Below are 20644 nucleotides of genomic sequence, written 5' to 3'. Positions count from 1 at the left end.
TGAAAGAAAAACTGCAGAAAAATGACAACCACCTGCATTTAAGCTGATTCATAGGGTATTGTGGTTGGAAGAAGAGTGGTGAGGACTCGGTGGCTGTGATGGAGTTTGGTACCACGGCTCCTCCCTCTGCTCCTGCTCCAGCTGCCAGGCTGCTCCTTGTGCCAGGGCTCATGGGAGGAGACCAGGGTAAGATTCTCCCAGGGCTTGTCTTTGAGGCCTGGAAAGCTCAGCCTGGGAGGAGGAGAATCCAGCTCCCCTTTTGATGAGGAACTGAGCAAGGGCTGAATCAGCAGCGAGCTGCCCTCTCTCCCAGGCTGTTCCTGCTCGGGAATGTTGTCCAATTTAAACTTTCCCCCTCACTTTTAATGGTACCTGGTGCAATTATTAAACTGTTAAGGATTGCCTTTGTCAAAACACGTGCTTCATTTCTCAAATCTCATGGAATGCTGCTGAACCTCCTCTGCCTAGGCTTGTACACAGTTCACTATAGCATACATTTAAATATCTCCTAGGAAAACAAATTCCAGCTGGGCAAAAATGTGCAGTGAAATGTTGCTGTGCCTTAGTTTTACTTTGTGTTCATACATGCAACATTTAAAACTAAACATCAAATGGGCCACAAGCAAGTGCCAGATTTAATAAATTCTCTTTATTTACATACAAATACATGTACACATATGTTCTGCATATGTACACATATTTAAGTGTATGTACATACATGGTTTCCACATACTCTACAATAAATAGCATGTAGGGTTTTCTTTTAATTGCCTACAGTGCTGAGTAAAAATGCATGGCAATAAAATCATGGCTTACAGCTAAGTTACAAAAGCACCAACCACTGAACTCATAGCAATAAATCCAAGCTCATGTACAGCTGGGGCGAGGACACGCTATACAGAATACAAAGTAGACCAAATAGGAATTGACAGGAATAGGCAAACTAAAAAACATCATTATAGACCAGGAGAGACTCTGTATGAAATAAGATGAAGGAAAACATTGAGATTATTGATCAAACTAAACCACACATTTAAATTTGTCAGCTAAAGAGAAAAACAAATCACCCAGTTAGTCGTATATTTTTAACAGAGTAATTTTTTTTGTGTGAGTCTTTACCAAGGAAATCAGAATTAATCTCATGAGTGAGTCCTTCCGAGCTGCCACAGTCACTTGTCTGTGTGCACATCACCAAACAGTATTTCAATAGTGCTTTATTTAAACTGTGTGTAACTTCTTGAACCCTGTGTGCAAGTCTGATTGGAGGCAATCGGCACTTCCTCAGCCAGCTCCTTCCACAGGACCTGTGACATCGAGCTGTCACCAAGGAGCAGGAGAGCAGATTGGCAGCAGATCAGTACCCAGAGAAAGCACAAGGGGTGCATGGCCAGAGCCAAAACCACTCCTGATTGCAGTGGGGCCACACCTGGTGGAGCACAGCCATGGCTGGAGCCTCCCTTGCACCAGCTGCAGTGCAGGGAGCTGGTTCTGCCCTGGGGGACAGCCTGGATGAGTATTTATGTTAACAGTTTCAAATGTGCTTTATGAGGTGAAGGTGCATAGATTTTTGTTGTTCTCTCTCTTTGTCATGGCTGATACTTTGACTTAAGCTGAACAGTGCAGTGCTAGGGGAGCAACTGGTGCCAAGAAAGAGAAAGCTGCTTGTTCAGGTATCATCCTTGTGCTGTGATGTGTTTTCCTTGCTGCACTTTAATGCTCAGGGGCTGGATAGTAAAACACTTGCTTCCTTTGCCTGGAAGCCAGCCCCTGCTACAGTTCAGAGAATCACAGAATGGTTTGGGTTGGAATGAATCCTAAAGATCTTCCAGTTCCAAGCCCCCTGCCATAGGCAGGAGCACATTTCACTAGACCAGGTTGACTTAAACAGAGATTATCTTTTTCCCAGGTATTTATAGATTCTCTGTTGCTGCAAAGCTAATACTGGGGTATGTGTGCTTGTGTGAATGTGTGAGAGGACTCAAACCCAGTGGTGGGCATGGGAGGAAGGAATGTGTACCACACGTGTACACCTGTAGTGTCTAATAAATTAAAGCTCATCAAGGTCTAATTACATCATTGCATATCCATGGGTAGGAAGTCTGAAAGAAGAACTACTGACTCTTTACTTCAATGAACACCTACAGCTACTACAACTCATAAAAATGCAGTTTATTTTCTTTTTTATCAAAGAATTAGCACTTCCTCTCAATATTTGGACTTGACTACATGAGCCCTCTGTGTAACATTCTTTATGAAATCAGTGGGAGAGCTGTTTATTTGAAGTTTGAGTATGAGCAGCTTTGAGGCCACTTCATCATTTGTTCTTTCTTATTGTCACCTAAAGTTCCCAATCAGAAATAGGACCTGCTAAGTGCTGTCCAATTCAAGTAAAAGACAATTTCTCTGCCATGGAGTTGTTTAAAAAACTGATCTTTAAGATCAGTGTTCATTACAGATATAATTTTGTTTGATGTTTTCTTGTGCCTGCCTGGCAGTTCCCTTACGAAGGATGAGAGCGCTAAAATGCGACGGCCTCAAATGAAAACGACTGTTACATAAACAGCTGGATTAGTTACGATACAGCACAAACACAGCTACAGTTTTTAGAGACTTTTTAACCTGATAGGAAAACATATTCTTCTCCAAAAGGTTAATGGGAATGCTCATTTTTGTGAGTGACCCCCAGTCCTGGGCCGGGTCAGCCGGAGGACAGGTACGGCGTCTCGCTGTGGTAGTTGTAGTCGGGACAGACCTTCTGCACCAGTTTGTAATCTACGCTGTAGAAAGCGATGTAAATGCAGATGACTTTGAAGGGTTTGGAACACAACCAGGAGACATGGCTTTGGGTCTGTTCTTGGTAGCAGATCTTGGAAGGGTCAAAGTTGCACAAGGCAGTTTTTTTAGCGCGGTCTGTTTTCTCGTATTCGATGCGGCAGTTGAAGGACTTGGACTCCTTGGTCTCCAGCGTGGACTGTGGGGATGGTTCAAACTCCACCACTTTGGAAGGTGGCACCAGGCTGACAGAAACATTCCCCAGACCCGTGGAGTTGTGTCGGAAATAAACGCTGAAGGTTCCGTTGCCGTGATCGACGATTTTCCCCGTGATCAGGAGGTTCAGCTTTACAGTTTTGATGTTGGAGTGGAAGTCACCCCATCCAAACATTTTCTTGAATTTCCCAGTTTTTACTATAGGTCTGCGTTTAGTTCGTGCCAGAGATTCCTGAACCTCCGTGATGTTGGACAACCAATCCCAAAAGTTTTCTATGGTGTCCGAGTAGGACACCTGGCCGTGTTTCAGCACTGGAGATGGTTTAACAAAGAGGCGTAGAGGGTTGATGATCCTGGAGTGAACCACGTTGTCAACCAGTGTCTCTGCAGCATCCTTGTCTTCCCAGTCCAGCACGTCTGCGGCTTGCACGACCCGCCTGGTGTCACAGAACACCTGCTCCGAAACAGAAAGGGAGAGCAGTGTGAAGGGGGGAAATAACACAGCCAAGACACAGGAGGAGCCATTCATATTTATTTTTATACCCATAGGGTCTGAATCGGTCACATGGACCACTGCAATGAGAAATTTCTACTGTTCTATGAAAGGTCAGGGATTTTACTCAAAATAGCTTATGGAAGATGCAAAAATCTCAGTAGGAAACATCCATGGGGATAAGCCTCTGGACAGGCTGATGGCTGTGATGTGCAAGAGCAAGCCCCATGCTCACAGATTTATTAGGTGAATACCTGACTAAGGAAAGTGGAAACCCTGAAGACCAAAGTGGCCTCTCTGCTAAAAAATTGAGTGAAATAGAACAGCACGATTTCTCAGTCCCTTCCCTTTTCTCCCCACAACCTTTTAGCTGGTTTAGGCTTAAAATCCTGTTCTGTTGGTGTAATTGTCTCCTAAACCATTCATTGCACATTTGTCTTTTCTGGTGTTGCTTTTTCCATTTGATCCAAACTTAGTTTGCACGTTTGTGCCCTTAGTTTGACACAGTGAACATGGCCTTGTTTTGGTGTGCTGGTTTCAGCTGCACAGCTGCCTGTGCTTAGCACAGCCTTCCAGAAGTGCTGAGCATTCCCAGCCACACAGCACAGCTCAGTTTTAAGATTCTGGACAAGGCCAAGCTGAGTCTGCAATCAGAAAGCAAAACCTCTTTCTAGTAGTGACAGAATGGCCTTAAGATTTCAGAGTCAAACACACAGATCTCAGTAAAATTTCCAACTCAGTGGAGACACACATTTCCCAGGTGTGTTCTTCCTGCTCTCTGGCAGAGGAATCCTTTTGGAAATGTATAATTCGAGTGTATGATCCAGAGGTCAGAAGCAAGATCTGTGTTTCAACAGGATAGAAATGATTATCTGACTTTTTAAGTCCTTTAAATCTTGAGTAGAAGCTTTGGAGAAGGCGTTTTTAGGGTCTGTTCTGTTTAGAACTGCCTTACACGGTCATCCTAATGTACAAAAGAAAAACTTTTTCAGCTGCGTCTATTTCTACAAACCGTGTGAACAGAACAAAGAGATGTTTAAAACGGGAAGAAGAAAGGACACTGTTGTCCTGCCCGTGTCCCTGGTGACAAACTGCTGCTGGCCCTTCCTCCTGGCCACTGATCCCACAGTGCCAGGATCCGGGTGGTGGATCCCAATATAACTAATGCAGGGATGGGGTTTTACTCTCCACAGCAACATTACAGGCTGGAAGTTTGCATAAGGCAGCCAAAACACGGAACGCAAACATGGAATGTGTGGGATGGAATTTTGTTCCTTGTGTCTCATGAGGGAAACATCAATCCTGAGCTTGCTTTTCCTTCTGCTCCTGATCCCAAAGGGTCTTCTACACCTCTGGTTCCTCACAGGGCTCTGGTTTTACAATATCCAGCTGTTATTTCTATAAATTGCAATTTTTCATTTTATAATCTGGTGAAGATTAGAAACTCCAAAGCCCTTAATCTTCACTAGGGCCTGTTCTGCAGCAATAGGCTCCAAACCAGAGCCCAAACCCACTACTACTATCACGTGTCCTTCCTGATCACCCCTAATGCAGTAATTAAGATGAAATGTGCAACAGCAGCAACATTCACAGCTTGAATGATAAAGGGTGACTATCACTATTGATAAATCATAAAATCACAAAATGGGTTGAAAGGGGTCTTAAAGATCACTCATTTCCAAACCCACTGCCATGGGTAGGGACCTTCTCATCTGGCTTTGAACACTATCAGGAACCTGTTCCAGTGCCTCATCTCCCTCACAGGAAAGAATTTCTTCCTAATAACTAATCCAAACCTGACCTCCTTCATCTTAAGGCCATTCCACTTGTACTATCACTTATTTTTTACTAGAAATAAATCCATGGCTGGGTGGAAATGCAGTAGGCCAGGTGTATCTGCAAAAATACCTTATTTCCTTCTTCAGATTAAAAGTGGGGGAAGAAAAGAGAACAGTGATCTTTCTCAGCCCGAGAACTTGTATGTCAACTTTCTGCCTCCATCTTATTTTTTTTTTTTATGGCTGAGCTAGGAACCCGGGGAAATAGGAGATTCTAATGGAAACAGTGACAGATGCTGATCTGTACCAGGCCAAATAGCTCTGTCATAATGATGCTGGGGGAAACATCACTTCTGCTGTGATGGAAAGTTCCTGGTGAAGCTCTGTCATGTTTATGTGTGGTTCTTCAGCCACTCCTAAGCCTGTCACCAGCCCAGGATCAGCTGTGTGATGCTGAGAACGCTGGCCATGTGCACTGCCAAGGAAATCACTCCCCTGCTGCAGAGAAGTGACTCTGCTCACATGAAGCAAGAAGTGCTGCACACGTTCACCTATCCCAAACCTGACCTGAGGCCTTGAGAAGCACAAAAAAAGAGGCTTTTCTGCTGCATTTCTAGATTAGAGCTGGGCCCAGGGGCCTGGTAGTGCTGGAATACCAGAAACTTTCCTCATTTGCATGGCTAAATGAAATGCTATTTAAAATGCTAATGACCACTCAAACCATGGGCACCTACAGCTGGTATTGCTGTTAGTAACTGAGAGGGAAAAGTGGTTGGATATTTTAAGGTGAAATGTAAGGAAAGGAAGCTGTTTTGTTAGAGGGGAATCTGGCTTTGCTGGTGCCTGCACCCAGCTCTGACTGTCCTCTGGCAAGGGCACAGGAACACCCTCAAATATCCTCCTGGGCTACTTGTCTTCTGCAAAGCTTATTGAAATCCTGCAATGGCTCCTTGGCTTTTCTCCCCTCGCCTTTCATGAGGGGATGCAGAGGACATTGAGCCATGTGCTCAGTGTATGTCTCTTCTGGGGGCTCTCACACCAGATGAGATGGCAGAGTGCTGCTTTCCCAGGGGTGCCTTGCTGAAGGCTCTGATAGGAAAAGAAGAAATATGTGGGTATAGGGTTGGGGATGGCTGAAGGGTGGGAAACATTAATGCATGCAGAAGCCAGGCAGGTTTGCCACATCAATAACATCAGGGCACAAGTATTTCAAGCCCATGATGGTGAAATCACAGAATTGTGCCTTGCTATACTGCTGCTACCTTTATTTATGTAATTGTTACACCAAATGAGGTTTACTCATGGAGTGATGAAACACACCCCTGGAGCTACAGTGTCCTGGGCTATTTCATGTGGCAGCAAAACAGCTTTCATAAGGAATGTGAAATCATTGATAAATTGAATTATAAGAATCTAATACTCCTGTTTAAGGCCCAGACAGCAATTCCTAGGCACTGCAGAAACCTGTACTTTACACTTTGCTTGAGTATCTTTTTCCTCCTATTTTTTGAAGTATTTTGCAAGGCTGTAGGATTCTCCAGTCTTGCACAGCATTAATTCTTGACTCTGCTCCATCCTAGTGCTGTCTTGTTCCACTAATTTCATTACAGGAGTGAGATTCAGGAGCTGACAGAATTTCTGTCATCTCAGAGGGCTGCAGGGAAGGGACCTTGTGTATGGGGGCGGGGGGGTAAATTGGTTGTGTTTTGCAAATATTGGGTAAAAAAAGAATTTAACAAAGAACTGCTTGGTTCTGCTCAGTGCCTGCCACAGCAGCAGGAAGGAGGGGACACTGCTCAGAGATGTGAACAGTGTTTGTGCTTTTGTAATGTAAAACCTTTGAGGAGTGCAAATTTTTGTCCTGTTTTGAATAAAGCTTTCTGCAATATAAGAGAACTCAGCTCTAACACTTGGTTTTTCCCAAGGCCCTTCCCTCGCTGGCTGCATTTTGCTGTTAGTGAGGAAGGGCCAATGGCTTTGTTCAGCTGTTTATTCACATTGGTTAGCAATTTCCGGGCAATAAAAAAAAAAATCTGTATTAAAAGAATGCAGCACATGCTGGAAAAAAACTACTTCCTCAGCATCTTTCCATTTCACTATAATGCATCACTATAGTGAAAAATATTGCTGGTAGGGTATTTGAAAAACACCAGCTTAGGGAAGTTAGTGTATCCATTTGAACAGATGGCTATTGCTGGAGTTCTCTGCTGCACCGGTGTTTTCCCATTCCCTCCAAGCCATCGATTTCCTAACAGAAATCACCTAATCTTTTTCCCTATTACAGAGGCTGTAAAATGGCACCCAGTTACCCTAAAATTTCCATTTGCCTGTAGATATTTTCCAGTAAGAAAGACAACCATGGCCCCATCCATAGCACATCTCGTTCACTGCATAAACGGTGAGAACAGCTCAAATCAGTGCAGCGTGGTTTAGATTTATGGAGTTTTAAACTTCAAACCTTTGGTTCTTCCTGTGCCCTCCTCTAAAAGATGGTCACTGCTCTTCAAACTCTCCCCCTTCCATCCTGATCATGGTGGAGCAGCACAGGGTTAAATAACATTCCCTGTGAGCTATTTTTGAGAAATGAGCTGACACTGATGAAACACTGCTATCAGTAAATGCTCTGTTTTCTCTGTTTGCCCAAATTAGGGTTCATTTGGAACTCACTGCAGTGCCTTTCTCTGTGGGCAAGGCACTAAATAAAAGCAGGTGTCCCCATGCAAGAGTTAATAGTTCTGGTGCTTTGGGAATTTTATCCAGGTTATTCATCAATCACCAGCAATCATTCCTTTAGCTTCACCCCTGCCAGGAATCATTTAAAAACTCTCAGCAATTAGCTGGAATGAATTGGTCTGTTGGAATAAACAGCTCTGAAGCACCATTCTGCTGCTCACTGGGAGCTTTTTATCCCGCTGCTGGAGAGGAGGGCTACCACCACTCCTCTAGCCCCCAGTTTCACCAGTCAAAAACTCATACTGGGGGATGATTCCAGTGGTCTCCTCACTCTTTGCTGCTTCCATGCCCAAATGTCCCATGGGTTTACACTTGTATCCCCTCTGCAGCAGCACAGGACACCTCTCTGGGTTCCCTGTGCTGATCTTGGAGCCTCACAGGCCATGAGATAATGTGGCCCCATCAAATGGCTACATAAAAGCCCCAGTTTGAAGGGGGGGTGTGTGTTGGGGAAGAGAAATAACTCTGCTTTATCAGTTTGAAAATTCAGTGATTTCAATGCATTTATCAAATTTTAAATAATTTATGTCTTGACAGGGCTTATCAATTTTGCAAAGCACACACATTAACCAGATACAATGATCTCATATTAGCTTTTTCAGCATCTTACACTGGAGCCCAGAAATATTAATAAAAACTCAGCCCATCATCAATTAAATGGAAAAAACCATAAAATTGTGTTCCATTATAGTCTTTTAGTCTTTTTTTCCCCTCCAAGAAAATGATGACGGGCTCCAATAATTCATCACAACAAGCTGAGCTTGAACTTTACTGATTATTAAATTTTTTTTTCAAAGACAGAGGCTGTGGAGGGTTTTATGGCTGCAGATGTGATTGCTGTCAGGAATGCTGTGAAGAATTTGGGAGTTAAGCAATATCTTTCAGCAGGACTGTGTAAGAGTGCCATGTTTGTTCCATCCAGTCACAGGTTTATTTTTCAGGATGCTGTGGAGCTGCTTTGCAATGAAGCAAAAAGGCCGAGTTGGATGTGGCTTGGAGCAATCTGGTCCTGTGGGAGGTATCCCTGCCCACCATGGCCTGGGGCTGGATTTAGATGAGCTTTAAGATCCCTTCCAACCCAAACCCTTCTGTGATTCTCTAATCCACCAAGCACTGAGCTGATGGGATGTGTATATCCAGAAGAGAGGCTGAACCTTGTAGCTGAGGGTGCCCTCACTCCTCAGGCACCCAAAATGCCTTTCTAGGCTCTACAGCCTCGTCCTTGCTAAACTGTAAGTAAATAAACACTAGCAGGATCTTGTGCCTGACTCTCTCTCTTCTGGGACAATGACTGGCTCTTCAAAACACTCTGGTGCAAAGATGAAATTAAGTCACAAATTCAGAGTTCACTTGCTTGATTTCTGTTTAATTTTGAGCCCAATGATACAGAGGGACTGTGGGGTTCAATGTGCCAAATCCAGCAAAGATATCCCCGAAGGGGGGAAACTACAGAGCTGGGAGTCAGGAGGGCTGATCTCTAGCTGGACAGTGGCAGAGTTCTCAAAATCCCCAGACAAGAAGCCCCCAGAGATGTCCTCAGACTTCTCAAAATCCCCCAGACAAGTTAGGGAGGTTACAATTTAGAAATCTTTAGATGCTACTACAACTTTCTTTTACTCGGGGAAGGTAGCCAGAAATCCCCTGTTCAATAACTAACAGAATATTTTAACAATTTTACCCAGCCTTTTGCAGTTAAAAATACAATGAGAAGATGCTTCAGCAGAAAAGAAAGCCTTCATGATTGAACCTTGCAGCCCATTAGATTTTCTGCCTGTAAACAGAATCATTGAATCATTAAGGCTGGAAAAGCCCTCTGAGATCACTGAGTACAACCTGTGACCAAACACCACCATTTCAATCAGCCCATGGCACTGAGTGCCACATCCAGGTTTCCTTAAACACTTCCATGGATGGTAACTCCACCACCTCCCTGGGCAGCCCACTCCAGTGCCTGATCACCATTTCTGTGAAGAAATTCCTCCTAATGTCCAACCTAAGCCTCCCCTGGCACAGCTAAGACCATGACCTCTTGTCCTGGTGCTGATTCCATGGGAGCAGAGCCTGATTTCCAGAGCCTCTTTTTCTCCAGGCTGAGCTCCCTCAGCCACTCTTGGTGCTCCAGACCCTTCCCCAGCTCCGTTCCCTTCTCAGGACGTGCTTCAGCCCCTCAGTGTCCTTCCTGAATGGAGGGGCCAGAACTGGACACAGCCCTCGAGGTGTGGCCTCACCAGTGCCCAGTCCAGGGTCCTGCTGGCCACGCCATCCCTGGCACAGGTGCCAATGTCACCTGGCCACACCTGGGCTCACTTCAGCCACACAGGACCACTGAAAGGAGCTTTGCCATTCCTCCTCAAACCATGAGAGGGAGAAAGATCTCTGTCACACCTGCATCCACCTAAAGGCCAGCGAAGGTACAGGTAGAAATCTTTAGTTCAAATGGGAATATGAAATGATAACATCCCAATAAGCCACAGACAAAACTACAAATCTAAAAGGGGTATGTTGAGAGAAATTTCCCAGATACAATTCCATTGCATATTTTTTAAATAAAATTGACACTTCAAACTCAATATCATATTTTACAGGGGGAAAAAAAAAAACCCACTTTAAAATTCTCCAATTTGTGCAAGCAAGCAAAATACTATTTTACTAAAACAGCACTTCAGTAAAGAAACAAAACTGGGAGGAAGAAGCAGCAGAAGAAAAGAGTGAAAATTAAAAATAAAGCCTGCAAAGATTTCCTATTTCAAAAATGTGCCTTTTTCACAACCCTGACAAGTAGTTTTAGGTTATCTGAAGTGTTTCCTCCAGCCGCAATCGGATAAATTGCTTAGAGCATAGATTGCTTTTAAATTATATCCATGCATTGAATTGATCTACCTTTTTGCTGAGAGAACAGAAAAATTGTTCTGAGAAATGTTTCTTGCCAAAAAATGTGAACCAATTCTCTTCTTGAAGACTTTGAGTTTTTGGGTTCCCCTCCCCCCACCTTAAATCTAAATTAGAGATCTCTGAGATAAAAATTAGGTCTCTTATTTTTATGTGTGTTCGGGAACAACTTTTACATTTTTTTCTTAGATATCACTAAGTAGTTTTAGTTCTTCGCTATATATGAGGCATTCTGGAAGGGTGGGGTAGTAACAGAAATGTAAATCTTTCTGTGAAGGGTCTGAAAAAATACTGTATAAAAATATCAAATTGAGATACAGCAGATACAGAAAACTTAGATTATTATTATTATTATATTAGCACCAAATAGGCCCACTGATTCTCACTGGCTTTTTCAGTCACTCTGTGAGTTTTCTTGATATTCAGGCTGAATTCTCACAATCTATTTTGCACTGAGCTTCACTGCTACTGTAGACACATGAACTGTCTTATGGAACTGAGATGTGCTTTTAGGGTGGAGATCTGGCATTTGCTTATTTTTAGGGCCATTTAGAAGACAATCCTCTTCACCTGGAAAGCCTGTGAGATGTGCCAGGTGTTTTCAATCTTCACTGAAGTTGTGCTGCTTGCAGGTGCAGCTCATGGAGTCATTTAGGTTGGAAAAGACTGTAAAAAACATCGAGTCCAGCCATTGATCTGGCACTGCCAAATCCCACTAATCCTTGTCCCTAAAACCCAGGGCAGCCTGCAGGACCAAACCCCAACTCAGCTTCTTGTTCCCGCAAAGGGAAGAGGGCACGCTCAGCCCCTCTGCCAAGCTGGCTCCTGCCGACCAGCCCTCTGCTGAATTTTACAGTTAATAATTTCTCTTCCTGCTTATTCCCTTAATGCCTGGGAGATTTTGCTCCACGTTTGCCAGATCAGTTCATTAAAATACTAATTTCAAGCAGTAATTATCTGCGTGTGAGGAGCGGCACTAGCGCTGATGCGCTCTCAGCTGCAGGAGATGTCCCGGTCAGATGCTCCAGTCCCTGGAAGCTCTGGGCAGGAGCCACCGTGGTGCTCAGCTGGAGCCTGGCTGGCAAAGATTTCTGGGGGGGAATGTTTTAAGAATCGCTGTTCACGATGAAGGCTGTTTTGTGAATGGAAAACCGCTGGATCTGTTAGAAACGAACCTGACTTTACTGAAGTTGTCATGAGGGTTTTTTATGCCTTGTAAAGTTTAAATTAAAAATCAATTATGGAAGAGCCCTTAATCTCCTCTTTGGAGTTGTTTTGTGTTTGGATGTGAACTCTGAGACCCCGATGACCTCTCTCAGTGTGAAATGTGACACAGCAAAGGCTGGTTTTTCTCTCTTCCCACTCATGTGCAATTATTCAATTTTTTACTGCATTATGAAGAGGAGAGTTTTAATAATCGAACCAGATTAAAAGAATGAAAGAACGCTTCTGATGAGTTACAAACAAAGAGAAGCTGTGCATTTCTAGCAGATTTCAAGCTCTGTATTATTACGAGTAAGAGATGATTAACAAAGAAAAATATTACAGTTATCTACTCCCTTTGAGAGCTTAACTAATGAACCTCTACCAGCTGCTCTTGAAAAATCAGTAACACTATCACTATCAATTTCAAGACAAAGCACAGCTGACAGATGTTTGAAGTGATAAATCAGGCTGCACAAGGATTAAAATAACAAGCCCCAAATGGCCTTTAAAAGACAAAGGTGCTGCAGTGAACTATTTTCAGCCACTTTGGATCCTGTCAAAAGTTAGATCACTGATACAATTATCTTGCAAAACAGTAATGACCAAAGTAATATGTTATGAAAAATCTAACAATGGTGATACTTGAGCCAGGCTGTTGAAAAGAACAGATTTGATAGTCATTTGTGCTTTTAATGGCAGAACTGAGAATGCCATGCTTCCCTGAATACTACTTCTGGGAATGAGTGATGAAAAGTGAGCTGGGCTGAAGCATTAAATGTAACTGAATTGCATTCTTGTACGTTTTAATTAATCTTTTTTTAAAACAAGAAGTTACATTTTAATAGGCAATGAACGCCATTATTTAAATCAAGCATAAGATTTTTCATGTTGTTTCACTGCAGGCTGCATTTTCTAACAACCTGCCGGTGATGTGATGGAGATAAAGATCCCACACCTGGAGAACAGCGTGTGTGCTTCCAAACTCCCTGCCTTTAATGGGAGACAACTGTAGCCAGGGGAGAGTGAGCAGAAACAAATCCCAAGTGTCTGGACTTTGCCCCAGCTTTCACAGTTTAGTGCATCTTGTCAGAGCGTGCACTTCCTTCCTAACCCTCAGCTGGGTTAGGAAGGAAATGCTCTGTTTAAAGCATTAAAAGATGTTTTTCTGGCACCACTCTTGGCTCAGGCAGGGTCACCACAGAGCTCAGTGTGGAAAGCTCCCAGTGGAAAAGAGCTGCCCTAAGTGCTTTCAGCACTGACATCTCAGAAAAGCTGTGGTCACCCCAAGTTCCTGGCAGGCTCCTACTACAGAACCAGTTAACTGGGGTTATCCAGTGACTCTTGAATTCCTCCTGAATCCTCCCACTGTTTGAAGGAAGTGTGTGGATGTATCCAAGAGTCCATCAGCTGGGCAGAGACAGGGGAGATTGACTAAAAATACTGTCAGGTTAAAAGCTCTCTTCCAGAGAAGAGATTTTTCTCCTCTTCCAGAGAAGAGAACAACTTTTGTTGTTTTCTTCAGGGATGATGTTTCTTCCTAGAAACCCTGCTGCCCACATGTGCTGTCATTAATGCACTCTGAGCAGCGCAGTCAGCCCAAGCTCTGGGAGCTGCTCAGTGCATTCATGGCATCTCCCCAAGAAAATATTTCTGCTTCAAAGCTTTGTGACAGAAGCACGTGAGAAGTGCAGGAGCAGGCTGGACTGGTACTGGCACAGAGGCACAGGGGCACCCACTGCTGCTCAGACACTGCCTGGTGGTGTGGATCAGGGAGCACAGCAGGGCAAACCACAGGCAGAGGCTGCTTTGGAAATGCAGCTCAGGGAGAAACTCCTCCACTGACATCCTTTCAGTAAGATAGAGGCCCAAGAAAAGCCTGGCAGTGAGCACCACCCCAGAACTGCACAAAACCTGTCCCTTCCTGGGCAAGCCCTCTGTCACCGCCTTTCCCCAAGTGCTCCAGATGACAGCACAGGTTTGGGATGAAGGCCAGGCTGAGGGTTGTCCTCCTCCCCACCATGCAGCCAGTGGGGCTGTGCTGAAAGCTGCCTGTCCCCATGCCTGCTCACAGCTTGTGTCCTCCCTACTCAATGCATGGAAGGCCAAAGAAGTTTTCTAAATTAAATTAAAATTCTTTTTCTTTTTCAAAGCACTTAGCTTGAGGTAGCACACTGGGGCACTTGGAGGTATTTCATTGCTGCCTACACACATGCATGCATGCTGCTTTCCTAAATGAATTACTCCCTTAAAGAAGAGAAAATCATTGACTGAGGCTGCCTGATTATTAAGTTTTAAGGTGAAAAAATATTAGCTTTTGCCTGGCATGAGCCAGCCACGCCTGCAGTCATTGTGTTCTTCATAATGGTGTACTAACAGTGACTTCATACTGTGAGGTCCTATTGAAAACCAATTTTAATCTCTTTTAATTTATTCAGGCATTTTTATGTCCCCAAGAATAGGAAAATCAGAAATCCTTTTTGGAAAGAAACCAAAATGACAGGTTTAAGATGCTTTGAAAACTACAAGGTTCAAATTTGAAATCCAGTCACCATGCAAGTTTGAACAGGTCTTAATTAGAAGTTGGTCAGTCATCTGCCCTGATATAATAAATCCATGACTTGTGTTTAACAAAGGAAGATGAGTTTGACACCTAGATTGCCTGGAAGAATGTCACAACACGTGCCTGGTTTGTTTCCTTGCAGGAATTTACCAAGATAATTAATATCAAAGATCGTTGTAAATGCACTGTAAGAACAGAAAGAGGATCTGAAGACAGAAAGGCTTGGCTCAGATGAAAATGTTACATTCTAGCACAATAGGAGTTAATACAAATTGCTGTCATTTGCATGCAAAAATATAATTTCAAACCTATTTGCTCCACATCTGTATCAAACAAGAAAGGAGCACATTCAACACATCTTTACATCTTCCAATCTTTCTTTTACTGTGAATTACAGTGCACATAACCCCAAGTGTAAATTTGGTCTCATTTCAAATTTGGTCTCATCACTCATTTGATGTATTCCAATTGGCATATAAAGAATAACATTTCCAGGTTGTGTAAAAAGAACTGTACTAGCAGGGTGCTGGCAGTTGGTGAAACAAAGCCTGACAGCAGATAAATCATCCAGGGGACCTGGGGGTGAGGGGAACGGTGCTTTAGCATGTGGCTTTTAAGGCACACATACACCCCAGAAAATGCACAATCCTAGCAACAGGGCAGGGGGAAGTGTTCTCTTCAGAGGCACACCAGTGGTGTTTTACAGGAAAGGCTGTATAAAAGCATAACCTGAAACAACCTGTCCTGTGTTAGCACAAATAATGCAAACTGGAATGCAAATATCAGTGGATTGGTGGATCCAGCCAGCTGGAACCCAAACCTGCAAAACCCCCAAAGGCCTGAACCTGAGGTCAGTTTAGATAAGCCCTCAGTGAGAAATCTCAGCTCTGTTGGCTTGTCTGTCTTCACTTATAGCAGACTTTTTTCCCCTCCTCAAAGTTCAGATAATCATAGAATCACAGAATGGTTTGGGTTGGAAGGGTGTCACCCTGATTCTTAAGATTTTCTAAAGCCTTCTGAGTTTACATTCTGTTAGAAAACTTTCTCACACATTTTCTATAAACAACATATTGTTTTGCATTCCTTCGTGGGGTGGAGGAAGTTGATGTACTGGTGGTTTGTCCAATGTCTTTGGAGAGGTGGCCCATTCACTCTCCAATCCAATGTCACCTTTGGAAAAGTATAAAAGTTGGAGTCAGAGAATAAACCTTCTTCTTTTTACCTTGTCATCGCATTGGCTCCTGTTGTGCTTTCACATGTCCTATAGTGACAGAAGGGATTTTAAAGATTATCTTGTTTCAATCCCCAGCCATGGGTAAGGACACCTTCAGCCAGGAAGATTCCATGGATACTCCTATCTCCACTCCCCTAACAACCCCTTTGACTTTTCCCTGCTCCAGTACTTGACCATGCAGGGTGACAAAACCAAAGTGTTCCTTAAGCACCTTGGTTTTCAGAGTTCTTTTGGGGTTATTCTTTTTTTTCAGCTGACCACAGTCTTGACCTCCCTGGCAAATAATGCATCTGCTTCCAAAACAGACTTTGCTAATTTAAGATTTATTCTGAAAATTACCAATTTGCAGTAGTCAGTTCTCACCACTATTTAAGAAGTTGAATAAACCAGTTCAGAAGGACCCACAATTGCTAATAAGACTTATAGCCACTTCTTAATTCACACACTGACTGAACAAAATGAGGTGTTTTTCATTAAATTGTCAAATTCTGAGTCTGTATAAGAAACCTAAGCACTGGTCATGAATAGATTTGGCGATGAGTGCCCTGAGTAATTTCAAACCCCAAACATTCAGGGGTTAGGAAGAGCAGGTTTTTAGAATAAGAGATGTGAGATGTGAGCTGATAAAGGGAAGCTGTAAGAACTGGTGATGTGTAAGTGATGCCAGGCTTCAAAAGTCACGCAGTCCTTCTTGTTCTTAATGTGTGTTTTCCCACAGATTGTGGAGATCAAAGAAAGAAACAAATCTAAAGGTAACTGCCTAGACCAAAGCTGGTAATAAGTGTATGACAGACATAAAAGCAGCTCTGCAGTAAATGTTTTAAATAGTCTCCTGTGGATACAAAAGGTGGTTCCACAGGGACAGGAAGTAATTCCCTGTATTAAAATTTAATGTGTTGCCCTATGTGATCAATTACAAATCTATAAATATGTATGTGCGTGACTGAATCAGTAATAAAAATGTGATTTTATAAGTCTCTGAGTCTCCATGATCAGGCCAATAAACTTGTTACATCAAATTGCATCACAGCTTCTGATACCTACAGGAGTGCTAGCTCTTGTGATGAAACATTTCAGGAAGGGCTTGTCTGCATGTCCTACCTGCCTGTGGTGCTGCAGGGATAAAGATAAATGGAGCACAGCCCTGTGCCACTTCCCTGTGTGCCTGGATCACCCACTGGTACAAACCTAATCCAGACTAGTCACAGCCATCAAATTCACCAGAGTATGTGCAAGGTAGTCTACTACAGATTTTGGCCCAGAATTTGGTAAATAAATCTGGTTTCCCCATCTTCTTAGCTGGGTTTGGGGCTGGGAACCTTCCAGCTCCTGTTCAAGGCACAGCAGCTTCTCCTATCCACAAGCCATGCATGGAGGAGAGCAGGATGGCTGCACTCAGTGAGAAACAAGATTGTTATCATCCACCTTCAGGGAACAAGGAGCTTGATTGTGTTACTTCACTGAACAGAATTTGTATTTCCACATCATGCTCCAGAAAAGAAGGATCTCAGCAGATGTCTGTCCAGCCAGAAAAGTGCAACACATCATTAGTGCAGATTAGTTGTATGTCTTACAACTCTGGTTCAACTTTTCTTGAAATTCTGCAAAAATTCTGACAGCTGAATATGGATCAAAATGTCCAAAAACTTCTGATGTGCAGTTCATTGCTGCTCAATACCTGGGGGGAGAAGTCTTCTTTGGAGTGCCAACAACATGCTTCACTTGGCTGCTTTTCTCCATCTCCACGGTCACTACCTGAGATAAACAGGCTGGAGGGAGAGGAAGGGTCACAATGCTCTGGTTTGCTCCTCTCTCTGGTTTGGGATGCTGCTTCCCTGCCTTGCAGCCAGGCTGTGATGCTCCCACCAGTGTGTGGAAGTACTAAAAGGTCAGATCAGGTCTGATGTTCTACATTTAGGGACATACTTGATTTCCTGTACAGCAAGTCCAAAGTTAATGCATTACACCTGGGTCATATTTTTATAAACTAGTCTTGCATTTTGCATGACTGTGCAAGGAAAATATTCCTTACCAGATGTCAGACCCATGCAGACACCCCGGAGTTTCAGTAGGAGGCAGCAGGGAAGAACGTTGGCTGCAGATTTAACTTCTAATAGCTACAGGCTACGAGCATGCAAATAACTGAGGGGTGTGATTGTGGCAAAAGTGATTTGTAGCACCAGCCAGTCCTGAGAGAATATCCTGCTGCAGAGAATGGCAAACCCCCTTTGCCTTTGGCTTTGATGGTTTATATTATGTGGTAAGTGAATGAACAAGATACACATGCTGTTTTTATTGCTCCACCCATTTCTTATTTTTTTTATCCTGTGGCTAACATCATAACTATACTTTGGTATATGGTCTTAGAATTGATAAAAAACCCTCTTTGCTGTTCTGTGCAAAATACTTCTTATAGAACCATTCCTTTCCTTGTTTCCTTCATGCATATATTATTTACAGAGCAAAAAACCAGAGGGAATCAAATCACACAACCTACAAAAAGAGTGAAAAGCAGGGCTTTACTTGCTCCCAGTAGTGAAGAAATGTAGTGTTAAGACTTGAAACTCATTTCCAATTTTCTGTGTTCTACTATGGTCTCTAAACTGCATATTATCTCACACACCAGATGTGCAGCTGTATCTAGGAACTACAGGGTGCAATAAGTAAGGAATTTCAGCCCTATTTCTTCTTTTATGTTTTAAGTCAAATCCTTATTCAGATTGTAATTTAGGGTTTTTCTTATTTTTTTGTGTGCTTTGTGGGGTGGGAGAGAAGTGGGGAGTTCGCTGCTCAATTATAGAAATGGAAAAAGGAAATCACATGGGACACAGAGTATTTTAACGTAACAACACAAGAGAAATCAACATCCACACCTCTAATTTTATTTCAATTGGTATAAAATTAGACTATAGAAACAACTTAATAAACACTTAGGTGGAATTTTCCCACAAGTCAGCAATCTCCTGGCTGCATCTGGAACTGAAATAAAATGGAGAGATCTTGAAAGTTATGTGAACCACTGTGAAGTGCTATTCTGAAAACACGACTTGGATATTAAGTAATTTGAATAAATTACAATAAATGTTACTCTTATGTTACTAAGAGGTTTATTTTTAGTCTTATAACAAAAATAACCATAATGATAATAATAATAGTACTGTTCTGTCTCAGGTGGGAGGTGATGACCTCATGAAGGGGTCAAATGGTGTTGCAAATACCTGTTTTTCATGTATGAGTATCCTGGAAACAGAGGACATAAAACTTTGCACCAGGATGAATTTAAACCCTGGATCCAGCATGCTAATTTTCTGGGATGTTAATAGCATTTGGGAGCTGGGAGGTGGAATATCAGCTCAAGACAAAAGAGAGGCCACAGAGGGCGAAAACGAGTTTTATTCTTCATGGCACATTTTTGCCTTGCCAGGAGTCACAGAGCTCCTTGGATTCCAAGGAAGGTTTCTCTGGGCTTTGACAACACCTGAACCCCGGTGTGGTGCTGTTGTTCCCTGTGAGCGTGGTTTCTGTGGAGCTGACAAGGGTTGGTTCCTCACAGGATCAAACGGCTGCTCACCTCTAAAGGAGCTGAGCCTGATGCGCAGTGCTTGCAGTCATCCACAAACAAATGAGCTAATTAAATTATTTTTTTGTGTGCTCTGGTATACTGCATAGTCCAATTAAGTTGCTAAGCCAATCATCTTGAAATAAATCAACCATATTGTTACATAATTCTTTTTAACAAACAGAGACATCATTATATGAACTAGGTTCTAAGGGTGCCAGATGCTCCTAAACAGGGAGTCTAATTTATTTCGTTGATTTTAAGAAGCAACTCATTCATGTGTGATAGCTTTTGTCATCCAAAATGCTAATTCTTGTCTGAGTTTAAAGTAGGTTTCTTTCTCATCCATAAATGAGAGCACAGAAGAGCTAAATATGGACCCTCTTTAATTCCCCATCGTACAATGGCATAAAAATGTTGTCCCAAAACACTGAATAAATGTCCTTCTAAACACAGCTAATAGGATTGCAATAGAAGAGAGGCCAAAATGACTTCTCAAAATTATTGTACTCAGTATGAAGACAGGACATCTGATCTCTAAAAACAAAGGTTTTGCTGAAGAAAGAACACTTGCTGAAAGGTCAGCATCATGTAATGGGAAAATGGGATAGACCGGGTTCCTGGGCAGCCCATGGTGCTGCCCAGTAATTATGTTCAACCTTAGAGCAGAGCAGAGCAGAGCAGCCTGGCAGAGGGCTCAGAGGCTCTGGCAGACTGGGAAACCTTGTTCCCTCCATAGGAAAAAAAAAAAAAAATTATGTGCTTACAATTTTATTAACGTTTCAAGGATACTGTTAAGGGAGATGGGAGCAGAGACGTTCCCTTACACCACTGCCAGTGACTCAGGCTCCTCCAGAGGAGAGCAGAATGCACACATCTAACCCTGCAATCAAGCAAGCCTCTTTTTATCTTTTTGCCCTTGGTTTATGCTTCTTTCTCTCCCAGAGAGAAGATTATAGGATACAGAAAGCCCGTGTTGGTTGATTTTTCTGATGCGTTCATTGGAGGGTTGAGTGACTCTCACAGAAGTCAAGGTATGCAGAGCAGCTTTGTTTGACAGCCCTCTCCTAACCCATCTCTGAGGGTTTCCTCTGGATCATTAATAACCTGCAGCCTCAGAGATGCACAACAGCACTGAGAAGAAAGAAATGGGCATCACTAAATATTTTCTGTGCACCTGTGCTTACCATTCTGACTTGTTCCT

At 43.0% G+C, this 20644-nt stretch overlaps 1 protein-coding gene across 1 annotated transcript in view; it reads right to left on the bottom strand.

Annotated features, from left to right (window-relative positions):
* Positions 1-630: 630 nt before the first annotated feature.
* NXPH2 (neurexophilin 2) overlaps positions 631-20644 on the bottom strand; it is a 35425-nt gene continuing 15411 nt past the window's right edge. The window contains exon 2 of the mRNA XM_021548684.4: positions 631-3442. Coding sequence (XP_021404359.3) covers positions 2699-3442 — 744 coding nt within the window. The 3' untranslated portion in view covers positions 631-2698. The remainder of the gene's footprint in view (positions 3443-20644) is intronic.

The sequence above is a fragment of the Lonchura striata genome, chromosome 7 (genome assembly GCF_050655825.1).
Source record: "Lonchura striata isolate lonStrDom1 chromosome 7, ASM5065582v1, whole genome shotgun sequence".
Lineage (NCBI taxonomy): Eukaryota > Metazoa > Chordata > Aves > Passeriformes > Estrildidae > Lonchura > Lonchura striata.
This window is presented reverse-complemented; position numbering and strand designations above follow the sequence as displayed.